Raw genomic sequence first — 18,623 nt, forward strand, 5'->3', positions numbered from 1 at the left:
GGCAGCAGGTGATGGGTTTGATTGTCCTCTTTTTGTGTGGGATTTATATTAAAATGACATCTGAAGTCTCAATTACTTACTTGAAGCACAAGAAGTATTTGAAACCGTGCCAAGCTGTGAGGGCAGAGCTGTTCAGCAGCACTGGAAGTGTCAGACCCTCATGAGTGTGTAACAGCCTTTATTCCACTGTAACCTCACAGCGAGTATTTAGATGTTAATAAATTTGTCCTTTTGCTACACAGTGAAGAATTCATAGTCCCTTGTTCTCTGTGTTGGTGCATCTGCAAAGCTCCCAGTTTGAGGGGATTATTTTTAGGCAAGTTATAGCTCATGTATGAGGAAAAATGAATCCTGGTGTTCAGAAACGTAAAACAGGCTGGGCAGAGGGAGGGCCTGGATTGGCAGCAGTTGGAGATGAGCCCTTAGGGAGAGCAGGGGATCCCAGGGGCTGATCAGCTCTGCAAACACTTCCAGCACATGGACCTTCCCTCCTGGGTCACATCCATCTCCTGCTTTGGACCCACGGGCACAGCTGGGGGTGGATGTTCTGCCATTGTCACTCAGAGCCCCACTGCTCCCTCACTTTCACGTTCTCCTGAGCTTTACAGGGCACAGCAGCTCCTGTGCAATGACCCCTGTGAGATCTTTGACACCAAACTGCAGAGTCCTGGTGCCAGGACACAGGAATGGTTTCCAGTGCCAGAGGGCAGGGCTGGGTGGGAGATTGGGCAGGAATTGTTCCCTGGCAGGGTGGGCAGGGCCTGGCACAGGGTGCCCAGAGCAGCTGTGGCTGCCCCTGGATCCCTGGCAGTGCCCAAGGCCAGGTTGGACACTGGGGCTTGGAGCAGCCTGGGACAGTGGGAGGTGTCCCTGCCATGGCAGGGGTGGCACTGGGTGGGGTTTAAGGTCCCTTCCATCCCAACCCATTCCATGATTCCCAGATTCTGTGATGTAGGAGATTTTCCAAACCCAAATGCTCTTTATTCCCTGCAATGTACAGACAACAGAAGCTTTTTGGTGCTGGGGCTGGTTCATGGCATTTGGGCAGTTTCAGGGAAGCTCTGCTTGGCTCAGCCTGCGATCCCTGAGCCCGTGGAGCCTCCCTTGCTGTGTCCTGTTGGGATTGCTCCACTCTGCTCCTCCCCAGAGCCACCCTTTGTGTCCTTCTGGCTCTGCCATCTTTGAAACTCTGGACAAATCCAATCTCAGCAAACAGCTCCTTCTCCCTCTTCCCACTCAGTGTCTGGCTGCTGTAGCATTTCCCAGCCATAAATTCCAGCTGTCTTCGGTCTATTAGCGCTTTTCTTCTTCTGTTAGCAACTCCTTAATTAGAAACTTGTAGCCAGCAGGGCAATACCAAGCAGGTCGACTGATGGGCTGAGGGGAAGGAAAAGCCCATAGCCAGTGCTTAGGTGGAGAATTACTGGATTTCAGTCCAAAATTTATTTAGAAATTATCTCAGGATGGATTGCAGCATCATTAGGATGTGTGTAGGGAATTCTTCAACTTTCTGGAGGCCAGAGTGAACAAAAATTCCATTTTTCTTCAGAAAGCAGCAGTTCCTGAGGTCAGTGTTCAGTGGGTGGAAAGGGCTGCCCCTGGAGCAAACCCCATCCTGGGGTGGAAGTCCATGGTCAGCACTGGAAAGCAGGAAGGGGAACAGGGAAAAATGGTGAGTTTCTGTATTTAATCAGCTTCAGATAACCTTCAGATTGATTTCAGTTGGTTTTCTTCAAAAAGAAGAATGTTGGCACTTGAAGAGCTGCTGCTTCCAGCTCTTGTCTGGATTTTATCACTGGGGCTTTGCCTGAAGCACTGTGAGAACATTCCAGCACCTCGGAGTGACTCTCGGGGATGTGTGTGCTTTAGGAAAGCTCAAAGCCGTGGATTTCAGGCCGGGGCAGGTGGGGGTCACTCCTAAAGGACTTGGTCTGGCCCCTTCTGGACCGGGACATTCCACCACACCTGGAATTAGCAGGTACCCGAGGATTAGGGGATTGTTTTGGGATTGTAACCCACCTCGTGTCCGTGGCTCAGAGCCGGCTGCTCCCGAACACCAGGGCGCTGTCCTGGAGCGCTGCCCCGCCCCCGTAGCTGCCCCTTCCCGACTCCACGGCCACCGGACACAGCTCCTGGTTGCACCACCTGCACGGAGAGAGGGATGGGCTGTGCCAGTCCTGCCACACGCACGGGGCCGGTGCCAGCCTGAGCCGCGCCCGGGTGGGATCGGTGCGGGAATGGAGATCACCCAAGCACGGAACAGCCTCCGGGGCAGAGAGCAGCCGCTGCTTGTTCCCAGCTGTGCTCGTGGGTCTGGATCCCTCCGGGGGCAGAGCAAAGCCTCTGGAGCTAACCGTGGAACCATCCAGAACACTCGGGACAGGGCTGTGCCTACCTCAGGGCAGCACAGACGTCTGAGGGGGAGGCGTCAGGCCGAGCCGCGTGTTCCATTAACAGAGCTCCTGTAGGAGGTAGGAGATGTCAGCGTTCCCAGGCTCCTCCACAACAGCCAGGGCTCAGGGAAAAGGGATGTGGTTACTGCTCAGCAGTGCTTGAAGGCTGAGCTGCCGCAGCAGGAAGAATGGGGACCGGGCTTTAGAGCTCCAGCCTTGACCCAGGTATGAATCAGGTAAATTCCCAACCCTTTCCTGGTCTGAAATCCATCAGCACAGGAGGGACCCAGAGCTGCTGGAGAGAGTCCAGAAGAAGCACCAGAGATGCTCCAAGGGCTGGAGCCCCTCTGCTGTGGAGAAAAGGCTGGGAGAGCTGGGGGTGCTCACCTGGAGAGGAGAAGGCTCCAGGGAGAGCTCAGAGCCCCTGGCAGGGCCTAAAGGGGCTCCAGGAGAGCTGGAGAGGGGCTGGGGACAAGGGCTGGAGGGACAGGACATAGGGAATGGCTTCCAGTGCCAGAGGGCAGGGCTGGATGGGAGATTGGGCAGGAATTGTTCCCTGGCAGGGTGGGCAGGGCCTGGCACAGGGTGCCCAGAGCAGCTGTGGCTGCCCCTGGATCCCTGGCAGTGCCCAAGGCCAGGTTGGACACTGGGGCTTGGAGCAGCCTGGGACAGTGGAAGGTGTCCCTGCCATGGCAGGGGTGGCACTGGGTGGGGTTTAAGGTCCCTTCCCAGCCAGCCCATCCGTGGTTCTGTGATTCCTGTCGTTGCCTGCCTGTGTAGATCCGTGCCAGGCTGTAGGAGAAGTCTCTGGCTGCCATCTCCATGGTCAGGGCCTGCTCTGAGCCCACGGCTGCCATGAACTGTTGGAGGTTCCCGATGGCTTCCCGTGTCCTCTGCACGGCTGCGGACAGTTCCTCAGTGCCTGAAGCCAGCTCCAGCTTTTTCTGCAGAGAGAACAACCACAGGAAAAATTCCAGTGTATTTGCCTTGTGCCAGGGAAGGGGCTGCTGGGACCCTGGGCACACCCAGCTGCTGACAAGAAGCTCAGATCCAGGTGGCTGCTGCTGGCAGAGGTGGAGCAGCCAAGGAAGGGGATGTGCCCAAAAGGAAGCTCCCAGCCTCGCCTTGGGGATGGAGAATTCCCTGTGACAGAGCCAGCATGTTGCTGTTTCCAGTCTGGCTTCCCAGCTGCATGTGGGGACCAGCTCTCATCCCCAATTCTCTCTAATTCTATACCTGTATCAGGGCCTAATTCTCCCAGGGTTATATTATTGCTTGCACAACTATGCCCAAGCTGTGTCCAGGCGGGAAAATTCACATTTAAAGGAGCTTTCCTCTGCAAATTGTGTCAGTGGGAAAGGCCCCAGGACAAGAGGAAATGGCTTCAGTCTCCACTGGGAGAGGTTCAAGTTGGATATTAGAGAAAATTTCTTCACTGAAAGGGTGGTCAGGCACTGGCACAGCTGCCCAGGGCAGTGCTGGAGTCCCCATCCCTTGAGGGATGTGTGGATGTGGCACTTGGGGACATGGGGCAGTGGTGGCCTTGGCAGTGCTGGGGAATGGCTGGACTTGATCCCAGCGGGCTTTTCCAGCCTAAAGGATTCTGTGATTCTGATGAAGATTGGGCATTTACCTGTGCCAATAGCACTGCCTGAAAGCTCCCCTGGTTGAGCCAAGCTTCTGTTCTGCCACATCCCAAATCCCTTGTGAAAGCACCAGGGATACTCTGCCAACAGAGTCTGGAAGTGTTCTTTGGGCATGGCATTCCCACCCCGCTCATGTGTGTCTCCTGTTATTCCCCGTTGGGAGGGATGGGACACTGCCTGTGTCTGGGGCTGGCCCTGCCTCGTGGGCTGTGGTCCCATCTTTCCTCACTCAAACCCTCTCTCTGCAGCAGAACTGAGGGATCCGCTTGGAGAGCATCCCCAAAGGCTGGATGTGAGCAGCACAGCGTGGTGGGAGGTGCTGTTCATTAATTAGCTCCATCAATTACCTGCAGACAAGACTGAAGCCTGTGAGCAGCAGCTACACAGAAGGAATTTTTTATGTTTCTGAGGCTTTCAGGCTGAGGTGGTCCCGCAGCTCCTCTTGCTGGACCAGAAAATCCATCTGGGCTGGGTTGAGCCCAGGTTTGCTCTGTGTTCTCCTACTGCTCAGACACAAACTTCCACACTTCCCCACTTCCCAGTGCTGCTGTTCTGGGCTCCAGGGGCAGAAACACCCCCGGCATGTGCTGGTCAAATACAAGAACAGCTCTAGGGCCAACATAAACCTCCAAGCCCATGGAATACTAACGAGGTGTTGTAAAGTAGCTCAGAGGTTGTTGCTAATGAGGATCACAGATCCCAAAGGCATCAGTTCCCACATTTGGGTGGGAGCCAGCACGGCACTGGCCGAGCACGGGGACAACACGTGCTGCCTGTGGCTGGGACACGGACATGCTGCTACAGCTGGCAGGTCTGAACACCTGGAAATATGGATCAGGAGTGTAAAGGCATCATTTTTCCTTAAGGGATAAAAAAGACCTTGTGTTTTCTTTGCTCACCAATAATTTACTTTTTTGTTGTTGTTGTCCCAATTTTACTTATTCCTTTCCTAACCAAAAGCCCTGGATCTCCTGGGAGGTTTTTCCATGCTGCCTCTGCACTTGGGATGGAGAGGCTGGGAGCTGCTCCAGGGCAATGCTTGAGGGCAGGAGCAGCTCCTGTTCTCTCCTGGTTGCTGTGCTCCAGCTCTGGGAGGAGGCACGCACAGCATCACCATCCCTTACTGCCTGAAATGACCAGCAAAGGAGCTTCAGAGCTCCAACAGTTCTGATTCCCTCTGTTTTCATGGAGGAATTTTAAGATGCTGCTTGCTTGTTTGCTCTCACTGGCTCCCAAGCAATGTGGTCAGAGTGTTTTTTACTTACAAGATTAATCATGAGTATCTAAAAATGCAGTGACAGGAGGAACATCCCAAACAGGGCTAAAAGCACAATTTTGTGTCAATGCTTGGAGCGAACACACGGCTCCACATCAATAACCTCGATTTGTTTCCTGCTGCCTGAAAATGGGTTGTGGTTTGAAAAGGACCTGAAAACACTGTCACACGTGTGAGATTGCAGGGCTGATTTACAGCCTGAGTTACAGCCTGAATTACAGCCCTACACAAAAATTCTTGAGGCAAGAGTTGATTCTGAGCCTTGCACAGCACGTGCAGGGTTGGTGCTGAGACCCTGTCCTGGGATGTGCCCAAATTTCACCTGAAGTGACTCAAATGCAATAATCAACAAAGTGCCCAGGGCTATTTTAGAGGCACTTTTCAGATTGTAATTGAATTTGAAAGTACACCCAGGGCTCTGGCTCAAAATTCCAGCTAATAAAATTTTAGTACAACACGAACTGACTGGCCCTGTGCAGTATCCACCAGAAATTCTCACCACAGCAGAGCTGGAAGTTGGGATTTGTCCTGGACTGATCCCAAACCAGGGAGACATTCTGCCCCTCTGCCCCACTCAGGTGAGACCCCACCTTCAGAGCTGCCCCAGCCCTGGGGGCCAGCACAGGAGGGACCTGGAGCTGCTGGAGAGAGTCCAGAGGAGGCACCAGAGATGCTCCCAGGGCTGGAGCCCCTCTGCTCTGGAGCCAGCCTGGGAGAGCTGGGGGTGCTCACCTGGAGAGGAGAAGGCTCCAGGGAGAGCTCAGAGCCCCTGGCAGGGCCTAAAGGGGCTCCAGGAGAGCTGGAGAGGGGCTGGGGACAAGGGCTGGAGGGACAGGACACAGGGAATGGCTTCCAGTGCCAGAGGGCAGGGCTGGATGGGAGATTGGGCAGGAATTGTTCCCTGGCAGGGTGGGCAGGGCCTGGCACAGGGTGCCCAGAGCAGCTGTGGCTGCCCCTGGATCCCTGGCAGTGCCCAAGGCCAGGCTGGACACTGGGGCTTGGAGCAGCCTGGGACAGTGGAAGGTGGCAGGGGTGGGATGAGAGGTGTTTTTAGGTCTCTTCCAACCCAAACCATTCCATGATTCCATCCCTGTCTCTCACACTCTTCTCTCCAGGATTTCCAGACTTATAACCTCTAGACAAGATGGTTTGTCACAAACTCACCTGTGTATTAAAAACCCTAAAAATTGAGTTTCTCATAGTCATACTGTGCAAGGATGGGGAAGTTCTCTGTATTTCCCTTTTCCTGAGGATAATTACAACCCTTGGTTCTTGCTTCTGATCACAGCCCCAGCAGCACTGGGCATCTCACCATCAGGAGAGACAACTGAGAGAGGATAAAGCAAAACCTGGGGTTACCCTTGAAATGACCTTCAGAGAACCAAGTGCTGTACAGGTACTAATGCTGCTTTCTGCAAAGCCTCTGACAATGGGCACAAGTCCTGCACACTGAGAACCCTGATGGACAAACATAAAATAAATTGTACTTGGTTTGTGTGCATCAATAAAAAGGAAATGGATTGGAGCAGTAAAAACCCCTTTATGATGGGTTAAATTATTTCCTCACTAGACAGGATTGGGAGGGATGTTTCAAAACGAGCCAGACTCACAGACTGATAGAATTTGGACACCTGGAGCTCAGAAAGATGTTGTTTATCACCTGTGAATCAAAACCTGATTCTGGTATAGAAACTCAAGCACATTCCTGCAGAACTCTGCAGACAGAAATCCCTCCCAGGCTGCCTTTCCAGCACCTGGCCGCCCGAGGCATAAAGGAAAAGCTTAAATTGGCCAGGTCTGATGTGTTCTATCCAGAACTGAAGCACCACAGCGCTGAGCCCGACCCAGCCCCTCTCCCTGGACATGCAGCAGCCTCAGTGTGACACAGACAGTAAAGGCAGTGGCGTTACTGGAATTTGGAGACCTTGAAGCTGGCACTCAGCCCCCTCCAGCCTTACCCACAGCGTGATTGATGGGAGCACTGAGGAGCTCGTTAATTAAGGAATCTCAGTACTCGCGTTACTGCTCTGCAGGTCCCTGCTCTGCATCACTGTGCTCCCTAATGCTTCCCTGATTATCCAGCTGCACCAGGGAGGTGCTCCAGGGTGCAGCACAGCACCTCTGCGGGGTGTTTGTTTAAATTAGTCTTCAGTGTAAGACTGTGGAGGCTGCTTCTTTCCAAATTATTTTAGAGCCTACTCACAGCTCCTTTACTTCCACACCCATTACCTGCAGTGTCAGCCTAAGCAGCTGTTTGCCAGCAGCTGGATTTGCCCCCAGCAGATGTGCTCAGTCCTGCTCCTGAGCGGATCTGGCTTCTCTTATGGTGGCCAACTCGTTTGAGGTGTTTTTCCCTCCTCCAAAGTTGTCTGAGAGGATGGCAAGGGGACCCTCACCCCTGGAGGTCAGGAAGGTGCTGTGTGCAGAGCACAGCTGAACCGTGAGATGGGACACAAGTTGCCAACTGCAGCCACTGTGGGAACTACTCAGGCTCTGGAAAGCTCCGTGCAGTCCCCAGTGCTGCAGGAGAGCAGTGTCCCAGACCCTTCCCTTCTCACGGGGTCTGGGTGGGAAGGTGAAGGCTGCACACAACCAAATCCAGCACTCCAGATGCCCAGCATTCCTTTGATGTGCTTGTGCTAACGAGATCTGGATTGCTGTGTCTGGATTAATGTCACCTCTGAGACAACACACACTAATCCTTTTGGGGATGCACCAAGCCAGGTGATGCTCCCTCACCTTCATGAAACTCTGAGCTGTTTTGAATTCCTGTCACCTGAGCAGCTTTAAAAGTAGAGCCAGAGAACAGCAAATCCAAAGAGGCAGAAATGGAATTCCTTTGGCTCTTTCCATCTTTTCAGGCAATAAAAATAGAAAGTCATAATGCAGTAGATAGCCCTAGTGAGGTTCAGTGTTCAGCAGTCCTGTGGTGATTTTCCAGTTAAGAAACAAAGCCACAAAATTATTTTGGATTCAGGAAGGTGAGTCACGTTAAAAATACACATATTTTGGTACCTGTCTTGAGGAACTCTGACAGTGCCAAGCTCCCCACTGCTGAGCTGAAAGAATCTGCACGCAAGGATCCCAGGATGAGCACTGCCTGCATCCTGCTTTTGGAAGAGCTATTTAAGGAGCAGAATTGTACAACACAATTCCAATTGTTGGAATACTTGTCTAAAGCTTTCAGTTTGTGCCTGTTCCCTGCCAGTCTGAGCCAGGAGCACAAACCCCAAAGGTGGCTCTGGCAAGGTGTGTGAATCAGGCTGAGCAGGGCTGCAGCTGTGGGCTCACCTGCACTGTGGACAGGAACACAGCCATCACCTGCCCTTGGCTCTTGGCGAGGGATCGCAGCACATCCAGGGACAGGATATTTGTGGTTCCCTCCCATATGGACAGCACCTGTGGGGAAGAGGAGACCGTGGAAGAGTACGAGGGAGCCTTTGCAGGGGCTGCAGCAAAGAAAGGGAGTGTGAGGGAAGAAAGACACAGGGCAGAAGTAAGGGACACCAAGGATATCTCCAGAGATGTCTTGTCTCACAACAAGTGGAAGAGATCAGGGAGCCCAGCTCCAGTGCTGTGCTAGGGAACAGCCTCAGAACCTGACAGAAGAATCCTGTCCTTCCCTGGGGTGACTGAGCTCGGCAGGAAGGCAGTGAGGGAAGAGCTGCCACAGCTGCAGTGTGCCTGGGAGGGCTGTGTTCTCCCTTGAGTGTGCCTCTAGCAGGGAAGCAGAGTGCTGTGCAGGGGACTTGGTGACACACAGGACCCTCTCCTGCCACCCTCTTACCAGAGTATCCCGGAGTATGACTGGCAAGCCTGTGTCCTCCATGTAACCTTGGCCCCCAAAACTCTCCATTGCCTCAACAGCCACGGCAGAAGCCTGCAAAATGCAGAGAGCTGGCATGAGCCACAGTGCCTGAGGGAGAAATCCAACCTGCCACACCACACAGCAGCTCCTGCTGGGATGGGCTGACTGGGTCCTGCTCATCTCCTGGGCAGGTTGGTCATTACCTGCAGGAGGAGCAGGTGGGAATGAAGCCTGAGTGACACTGAGGGGAACTGCAGGAGCAGCTGCCTCCAGAGCAGGAACTGCTGCAGGTCCTGCAGGTATCCCCTGCTCTCACTGCTGTGTCACCCACTTCTCTTCCCAGCTCTGTGGTTGTCAACATTCCACACTCTGGGCTGTCCCATACCTGCTTCCCTGTGTACAGTTTGGCCACTGGGATGAGCAGCCTCAGCAGCAGCTGCTCCTGCTCACTCGCCAGGTTGGTTTCAGCCAGGCCCAGCAGGCGAACGATCTCCATAAGCAGCAGAAATGCCCCTCTCACCTGCACCTGGGAGCAGAGGACAGAGGAACTCACTGGCAGGGATCTGGGACTCTGCTGACTCCAGGACTCCACACATGAGATTGCCTCCAGGGTAAAATGCCAGCCCTGCCTGCTCAGACCCACAGCTTCAGAGACCTCTGAGCAGCCAAGGCACAAAATCTGGAATGTTAAAGGTTCTCTGCCACTCTTGGACACTGTGATGCAGTAAAGGGACAATGCATTTCATCAGGCCTACTTGAGCCTTAACAAAGCTCCTAAAAGGCATCCAGGCTCCAAATCCACATCCTTTCAAAAGGTAAGGGATGTGAGATGATGGTCAACCTCTGAGCACCAGGAGCTGCAAGGTCTGTGACAGATTTCTTCCTGAGCAGCTTACTTCCCTGGCAAGTTCTGAGAAGCATCAGGGCATGGAGCTCTGTGTTGTGGGACTGTGGAGGATCTGCCCCTCCTTACAGAGGGGGAGGCCACAGGCATTGAGATGCTGGAGCCTGAAGTCGTGTTTGATAGATGTTGACCATCTTCCCCCACCTTGCAAGGGAATTTTTAAATACTGTTTACAGCCCATCTCCTGGTGCAGGAGCTCCTAGGGGAGTTGGATGAGTCCATACCGGTCTTGGACAGGAATCAAGTGACTGAGGTGTCAGAGGCAAACACCCAACCTCAGAGGTCACGGCTTATCATAGTAAGGGCACTCCTTTCCCTCAGAGAAACTCCCAGGTAATTGTCTAGAATGACCTGAAGGCCAGCAGAGTAGTTATGCCTGTAATCAGATCAAATCCCACTAGAGTACAACAATTCCCTTGCTGTAGCAGGAATGGCCTCATAAATCTGAGTTCAGGCTGGCTGGCTGTGCTCACTAACAGCACAGGATCTCTGCCCTCTTTCCTTCCCCACAGGTCCAGCCTGGCTCCCACAAGGCTCACCTCCATCCGGGCTATCGTCTGCATGTGCAGGGGATGGTCCTTGAGGAGCTTCCCAAAGGCCACGCGCTTGCGGGCATAGTCCCTGCTCAGACTGATCATCCTGGAGGGAACACGCACAGGGAACAGTTACACCAGCAACTTCTCACTTCTGAGCAATCCCTTCCAGTCCCCTCCACCATGAGAACCCTGCTCAGCTGTACCCCACCTGTACAGCTCAGCCACCCACAGCCACCCTCCTCCAGCACTGCCAGCTCCAGGCCTGTCCCACAAAGGGGACACTCGGCTGCAAGGCCGAGCACTGCAAAGTCCCCTTGTCCTGAGAGCTGCTCCTTCAGCCCTGGGGGGATCCCTTCACGCTGCCTTCACCTTCTCATGGAGGCCACTGCACCAATGACGTTGTGAATCCGAGTGATGTTCAGCATGTTGGAGATGGCGGCCACTCCACGACCCTCTGCAGAGATCTGCAAGAACAGGGGCTGCCGTGAGCCTTTCACACGCCTGGGATGCACATGGACATGGGAATGAAAATGGTGTCAACAGACACACGGCACGGGCTGTCCACTCTGTCCCTGCCTGAGAATTGCCTACTTCAAAATACATTTGTCTCATTTTAGCCAAGACTGTGGTGTGATGTGGCCGCGCCATCCCTGGAAGTGTCCCAGATCAGATTAGATGGGACTAGGAGCAACGTGGTCTGGTGGAAGGTGTCCCTACCCATGGCAAGGGGTGGAATGAGATGAGCTTTCAGGTCCTTTTCAACACAGCCTATCCTGCGATTCTGTTTCTATGACCAGAGACTTTTGGAGACCATGTCAGCATGATCAGTTCTGGTCCCTGCTGCTTGTTCCTATCTGCACAGTACACAAACTGTCCCTCAGCTGGCTCAGGAATCAGGATTGGAGAAATGACCAGCCTAAAATAACTTTTTTTTTTTTGGTCTTCTTTCACGTCTTTTCCTGAACTCTGCCCCACACAGAGCCCCACCAATGAATTGTTCTGTGATGTGGACAGCCAAGGCACAGAGGTGGAAGAGAGGAACTTTTCCAGTTGGGATCTCTGCTGAAAGCCCCAGGAGTGAGTGCTGTGCCAGGGCAGCCCAGTCCCCGGGGCAGGGGAACTCTTACACACCAGCTCTGCTCTGGCTCCTTGCAGCCACAGCTCTGCTGTTGCCATCTGCCTCGTGCCCAGCTTGTCCTTCAGCCTTTGCACCTGGATGCTGTTCAATTTCCCTTCCTCATCCCGAACCCTCAGGAAGAACAGGGACAGGCCTCTGGAGCCCTGGGTACACTGCAAGGCACACAGAGAGGATTATGCAACAAGGAAGAAAAAGAATGCCCCTGCTCCTTCCCCTGGCTCCCCATCCATCAGAACTGGTTTACCTGTCCTTCAGCATCTGCTATCCTGGCCAGGGTTAATGCCATATCAGAATCAGCTGCTGATGTGAACCACTTAAATCCATACAGGCGATAGGTGCCATCCGGCTGCTTCCTGGCCATGGTCTCAGTGCCATTTGCTGAAAAAGAGGAGAAAATTTCCTGGTCTTATGGGAACTTCTGTGTCAATCAATGCTGATTTTACAGTGTAAGCAGCAGCTCCTTTAAGGCACTTCTCGCTATGAAGATGGAGCATGGGTTAGCTGTTAATCTCTTTCATTGACCCTCGATAAGAAATGCAGTGTGTATAATCCAGTGCCTCCAGTTCTTTAGGGGTTACCACAGCCAAGAACACAAAGGGCTCTGTGTGCACAAGAGGACAGAGACTTTTGTTGGTTAAAAAGCAGAGCTGTGCAGAGGATTTGGATGATCTGTGCTGAAGTCCTAAACCAGCTCCCCGGCTTTTTAGGTTCACCACATCCTTCGTGTTCAGTTCTCACTGCCACATCTGTTCCCACCCCAGAGCACGTACCAACATCTGAGCCACCCCTTCGCTCGGTCATCCACTGGCCAGAGGTCCAGAACTTCTTGGGGTCACGGGATGTCAGACGGTCAAAAGCGTTTTTCAGAGATCCAGGAATACCCAGTGACTGTTTGAGGGGAGGGAAAATAAGCTGAGATGATCATAACACAATAGTTGACATTATACAGTTGCCTTAACTGGTGTGTTCAGGGCTCAGACAGGCCAGCCTGGAAGGCAGGTGGGTGTCCTGCACTGCAGAGCATCTGCAGGTGCTGCTGAGAGCCTGTGAGCCAGCCCAGCTCCCACCAGCTGCTGCAGCACCGAGCAGACAGAAGGTGAAGACCTGTGTTACAACACGGAGTGCTGAGCATCCCTATCCCTTTGGATTTCTGGAGAGAGATGTCTCAAACAGCCCATGTGCCAGGTTCATGTACACTGAATGTCGCCAGCACACAGAGAAGAGCTGCAGGGAAGAGGGAACTGCCTTGTGCTGCTTTAAGTTTTGGTGAATTAAAACGCCCAGGGTTGGCTACCCAAAGGATATTTTCCTCTGAATCCTATGTAGCCACTGAGGCAATGCAAAGAGGGTCACTAAGACACAGAGCCAAACGTTCCAATTAGTACAGTCTTGGTGGTCTGGTGAATTTACATCAGGTATGGATCTGGCCTATTATATCTAACTGCCGCTCCACACAAAAATGGGAAAACAAGTTATAAAAACATATCATAGGATCAACAAAATCCAGAATGGTTTGGGTTGCAAGGAGCCTTGAAGCTCATCCAGTCCCACCCCCTGCCATGGGCAGAGACACTCCCTACTTTACTAGGTTGCTCCAAGCCGTGTCCAACCTGGCCTTGGACACTTCCACTTGGGACACCTTTCCAGCTACCTGCAGTGCCACAGGTGTCATGTGCAGAAAAGGCCTTACTGAACACAGGGCTGTCACTGAATATAAAAGCTAGTGTGGGCACAAAGGCTTTGTCCCTAACGGAGAAAGGCAGTGGGTGACAGAGCTGAGTCACAGGGCAAGGAAGGGCTGTGCCCAGAACCAGATGGATCAGTGCTTCTCCATCCTTGGCCAGTGCTCCTGCCTCTAACCAGAAGTGCCAGGACGTGGGCTGTGCCCTCAGGGACCAGCCAAGCTCATACCTCAATGACTTTAGCTGCCCCATCAGTCATGGCCAGTGGACAGCTGAAACCTCCAGAGGAGCTTGAGAACAAGTACAGTTTGACAGCCTGGTACAGGCGGCTGGGAGAGGGAGAGACAGAGGGAAAACAGACGGGTTACACAGCAGTGCAACAGCAGGAGGATAAAATATCTCAACTGGGAAGAGAGGAAAATTACAGCCAGAACGGCTGAGGATCAGACCACTCATTTCTGAGAGGGCAAAACCTGTTCCAGCCAGGAAGAGGGAAGAGAAGCAGCTGAGTTTCTCAGTCCCAGTGGGACAGCCAGCACCAGGCCAGCTTGTGCAGTTTTTAACAGTAAGAAATGTGGGTCTGTCTCCATGGTCTGGAATACAAAAAACCTGCAAATGAAATCCCACATCTTTAGCTGCATTACAAATAACACACACAAAGCTGGAGAGGTGCAGGGAACTGCCAGGCCCCACATTTAGGAAGGTGACATCAAAGAATATTATGATCAAGTATGGGCCATTAGTTATGGCTTATCATTGGTGAGATGGAACATTGCAGCGGACAGACAGAGCTGCTGGGGACAGCGGGAGGTGTGCTGGTGTCCATGCAGCATCTGCTACTGGTTACACAACCAGCTCAGTCCTGCAAAACGCTGAGTAAACCTTGCTAAGAATCATCAAGAAGGCACTGAGTCATTCCCAATTCCCCCCAGTTACCTCCAGTTGGAGTATCTTTTCTCATAGGCCTCAGCAATTAGTCCTTCTTCTGCTGAAATCTCCTTCATCCTCCTCCACGCCGTGCAGGTGTGGATGTCATCCACACGCTGCCCCCAGGCATCATACTGCCGGAACACGGGGGGGTTCAGCTCACATTCCCAGCTCAGAGGTTGGATCTTGGTCACCAGGCGGTTTCCAAACCTCTCCAGGTCCCGATGCACTTCCTCCAGGACCTGTGGAGCAACAAGGAAAACCCTTCAGCACGTCCCAGCCTCTGTCCCAGCTGGAAGGGCAGGGGACTGACCATGTTGTCCTGCAGTGCCAGTGGTCTCTGGCCACTTGGCCCTTCCATGCGTTCCATAACACAGCACGACAGCTCCCTCAGCCTCTGCTGGCACAGCTGTGCTCCGCTGTCACTTTTTCTCTTTTTTCCCTCAAAATCATTTTTTCAAGTTACTTCTGGCAGCGTGTCTGGATTTCACAGAAGACAGAAACACTTTAGTGTCAAGGCCGAGAATGACACAGATGCGCACGAGCAGGGGGGTTGGACGAGACGGTCTCCAGAGGTCCCTCAGCCGCTCCGTGATTTACTGCTGGAGAAGAATGCCAGGGGAAGGGCTGCCAAAAACAGAATGCCTTCATCTGTACAGGAAACTTCCACTGGGCTCAGCAGCTACCTGCCTGTCAGATTGGAAAAGGAGGGATGGAGCAGTCTTTTCAGCTTCAGCCTGGCATACAACATGTCTGGATTCAAATTCCCACCACGCACCCAGCTTCCTAAAGGATTCATGTGGCCTCGTTGCTACTGGGCTTGGCTCACCTGGATGGATATGTCTGTAGTTAATGGAGGGAAACCAGCACTCACAGAGGAGTGATTCATTCCAACCCTCTCAGACCCCTACTTCAGGGTGACAGGAACTGCCTTTTGCAAGTTCTCTTCCATGAGAGAGCCATGTTCTCTTCTATGGCCAAAGTTCTCTTCCATGAGCAAAGCCAAGTGAAGTTACCCAGATTTAAATAACCAGGATATTAGATGGTTAAAATCAGGCAAGGAGGACCCAACCTTCAGCCCTCATTGGCCTAAACACATACAAGACTGTGTTGGGGGTCAAAGAAGCACCTGTTTTCCTTCTATATTCTTTGCTGTTCTCTGCCTCTCAAGGAGATGCTCATTCCTTCCTCAATAAAATAATTAAGGAGGTGAATGCCATAATTGCTGCACCCAGAATTGTGAAGTTATAAACCCCAATAATTTCCTGTTGATGAAATACAAACATGACTTTTTCCTTTCCCTGCCTGTCCCTGTATTGACCTTCCATGAATCTATATCCTGTGTGATTGATTCCATCCTCCCTCTGCCATTCCACGTGTGTGATGAGGATCAAACACATATTGTCCAGGTGCCACTCTGGAAGTCTCCATCCTCAGACCAGCCAGTTTTCTTTCAGCTGAACAGTGAAAGAGTCTTAAAAACCACAAAACAAGCCAAAACCATGCACAAGAGCCTGTCAGCTACTCCAGCTCAATGCTCCACCCATATTTGCACACCCACCTCCAATCTTTACCATGGCTTGGCAACAATTTGAAGGTTGTTTTAGAGGCATAACCCAGGAATCCAAAGTTCATGGACTTTTCTGAAGCACAAGAATCTTTGAACTGTTGACCTGGTGCATTTTTGTGGGTAGAAGAGCATGAATCTAGCAAGTAGATCTCTTGGTCTGAGTTCATAAAAGGAACTCATACAACAATCCCTTCACCATCATCCATATTTCCTAAAACCCTCTAGCTGCCTCACTGGAAGCTCATGCCCTGACCACACACAGCCTGTCAAACCACTGATTTACAAAAAAAAAAAGTGCTTATTTCAACAGTGAAAGAACAGAATCAAAACACCTACACTTGTGACTGCTGAATGTCACACACAGCAGCCTCAGTGCTCCAAAGAATGGACACTGGGATGTGGAGAGGAAGAAATCCTTTGGGTCAGGGCTGAGGCTGCTGGGTGGTCCTTTGATGTCCTAAGCATGAAGATATGGGAAATGTGCAAATTAATGCACATTAGGAGTGCAAATAAATATCCCTTATATTAAGGGAAGTATTTTCAGGACAGCAAAGCCTGTTCACAGATCACAGAGATCCCTGTTCACAACAACACCCAGAAAAAGCAGGTGTTTAATTCTGTCTTGTCCTTAAATCACGTTCAAACAGAGAAAGAAAAAATTTATGCCATTTCAAGAAAATTTCTGTGTTTCACATGGAATAGCACAACAGGAATCAGCCTCCAGCTTCGGTGGGACACCCAAGGCTTCAGGGGTTGCTGCTGTCCTGGAGAGGACGGTGTTCCCATGCAGAGCAGGCTCTCAGTGCTGCAGGCAGCAGCCCGGGCTCTCCTTTCCAGCAGTGAGGCAACACTGCCCCGCTGGGACCGAGTGCAGAAACGAAAGGGAGATGCTGCTCCCAGTTCTCTGGGAGATTTTGGAGCTGCTCTTCTCAGTTTGGGGAAGGAGTGGAAGCAGCCTTGTTGTACTGATCCTTTTATTCTCTGGGAGACCTGAATCACACTTCTTCCGAAGGTGCAGATTAGGAGCAGGATCTTCATGGTTACTCAAAGGCATCCTCCTTTCCTGTCTTCTCTGCCAAGGTGGCCACGGTGGTGCTTAGGGAGGCCTCATTCCCCTCCTTTGGGATGCCTCTGACAAGCTCCCAGCACTGGCACCCTTCCCACACTGTGTCTGCCAGGCCTCACAGACCTGCAGATCAATCAGGGGAAGTGCCTCACTGAAAGCCAGGTCCCCTCCCCTCTGGTCACCTGGTGGCTTTAGAAGTCGTGACATTGCTTCTGCTGGAACAAATCATGGAGAGAGGTCACACTCTGCTCCATAAAAACTGCTGCCTGAAGAGTGGGAAGCACTTGAGGCCCTTGGGGTGATGGCAGAAGCCACCCAGAGAGGTGAGCCACCTCCTCCCAGAGGTTTCTGCAGGACTGGAGCTCACAGCACAGACAGCCAGAGCTTGGGGCTCACTCCCCAGTCTACACCCCTGAAATCCATACAGAGCCTTTCCTGGTTGAAAAATGAACCCAGAAATGCCACCAGCCTGTGCTGAGACCAAGCAAGCCCCAAGGGGCCTTTCCACTCTCTTGAGTACTCAGCTGAGAACAGACCCCATCCTTAGGAATTTTCCTTAAAACTCCTCTTTCCCCAGGAAGAGAGGTGGAAGAACAAAGCAGAGTTTGGAAGCATCTTAGTTTGATTCCTCTCTCAGAAATTCCTTTCCCTACATGACCAGACAACAAATGCACACCCTAACAATGCCAAAAGAACATTGCAACACCCAGCCCAGTCCCAGGAGCCCACTGAGCCACTTTCTGTGTGTCTTGGCAGAGTTTGTCACCCCTGCCCTCAAACACAAGTTTTAAGGAATGCTAATAAATTCCCTCCAGTTAAACACTCAAAAGCACGAAAAGGCTCAGACAAACATTCAATTCAGAGTCTGAAGCAGCAACTCAGCAGAGTTGTGGTGGGTACACACAGAAACACAAACAGACCTTGGGAGGAAGGTGTGTTTTCAAGTAACTCCGAAGCAAAGTGTCTTCCAAGTACTGGTTTCCAGTCTCAGGCTGCTCTTGAAAGAGGGCCTCCGTTTCTCTCCTTGCAAGGTGCATTTCCCAATCTTCTAACACTCGTTTTTCCTTCATGCTGGCCTGTTGCTCCTGCCCCACGATCCTCTTGATTCCTTTAACATTCAGCATTTGGCACCTGTCCCAAGGCAGAAAGTGACCTGATTGCCACGACTTGCAGGTGGCATTGGACCTCCACCAGGGCAAGCGAGAGGCAAACATGATCCAGCAAAGCCCCGGGGGTCATGCCTACACCTGCAGACACATTGCCCAACAGCAGCACCAGTCCTGGTTTGTTTGAGTGCTGTCTAGTTATTCTTGAAAAATCAATGAGGTCTTCTCTCCTCCCTCAGGGAGGAGCTTTCCAGCAGCTGTTGTTAACTGAACTAGGGAAAAGGTCTTTGGAAAGAGATCAGAAAACAGCCCGGAAAAACACAAGTACTAAAGGAACACTGTATCCTCCCTTGTCAGCTGGGCAAATCACCATAACTGGACAGACTGGCATTTCCAGAGCTGGGAGAACTGGGAAGGGAAGGGCATGCCCTCACCAGCATCCCCCTGAATTGCTTGGAGTAGAGATAAAAAGGAAAAAATGTTTCCTTATCTGAAGGATAACAAATTGCCAGGAGATGGGAACAATTAGTTTAGGCAGATTATTCTGTAAACAAGATATTAGACAACCCAT

General features: G+C 52.0%; 1 protein-coding gene across 2 annotated transcripts; it reads right to left on the reverse strand.

Annotated features, from left to right (window-relative positions):
• Positions 1-959: 959 nt before the first annotated feature.
• LOC120760626 (acyl-CoA dehydrogenase family member 11-like) lies at positions 960-18,299 on the reverse strand. Of its 2 annotated transcripts, XM_040081093.1 has the most exons (16): positions 18,192-18,239; positions 17,867-18,077; positions 14,320-14,552; positions 13,613-13,712; positions 12,472-12,589; positions 11,946-12,079; positions 11,695-11,853; positions 10,933-11,027; positions 10,567-10,666; positions 9,509-9,649; positions 9,103-9,195; positions 8,607-8,714; positions 3,166-3,337; positions 2,396-2,462; positions 2,020-2,145; positions 960-1,640 (listed from the first exon to the last, which is right to left on the reverse strand). In XM_040081093.1, exons 1-15 carry the CDS (start codon positions 18,203-18,205, stop codon positions 2,034-2,036), a joined length of 1,857 nt encoding a protein of 618 aa, XP_039937027.1. In that variant the 5' UTR covers positions 18,206-18,239; the 3' UTR covers positions 960-1,640; positions 2,020-2,033. The 2 variants fall into 2 exon arrangements, with proteins under 2 accessions (XP_039937027.1, XP_039937028.1); XM_040081094.1 differs by having other exon boundaries at positions 17,867-18,299.
• Between the last annotated feature and the right edge of the window lie 324 nt (positions 18,300-18,623).

This window comes from Hirundo rustica, chromosome 17 (genome assembly GCF_015227805.2).
Source record: "Hirundo rustica isolate bHirRus1 chromosome 17, bHirRus1.pri.v3, whole genome shotgun sequence".
NCBI lineage: Eukaryota > Metazoa > Chordata > Aves > Passeriformes > Hirundinidae > Hirundo > Hirundo rustica.

What these genes read in the sequence shown, in the direction of transcription:
- LOC120760626 (XM_040081094.1), bottom strand. Translation starts at nt 18,160, where the DNA reads ATGTTTGCCTCTCGCTTGCCCTGGTGGAGGTCCAATGCCACCTGCAAG. An exon ending in GCAGTGGCCTCCATGAGAAG is followed by an intron (nt 10,667 to 10,932) that starts GTGAAGGCAGCG and finishes TGTTCCCTCCAG; the next exon opens with GATGATCAGTCTGAGCAGGG. An exon ending in TGTTCCTGTCCACAGTGCAG is followed by an intron (nt 3,338 to 8,606) that starts GTGAGCCCACAG and finishes TTCTCTCTGCAG; the next exon opens with AAAAAGCTGGAGCTGGCTTC.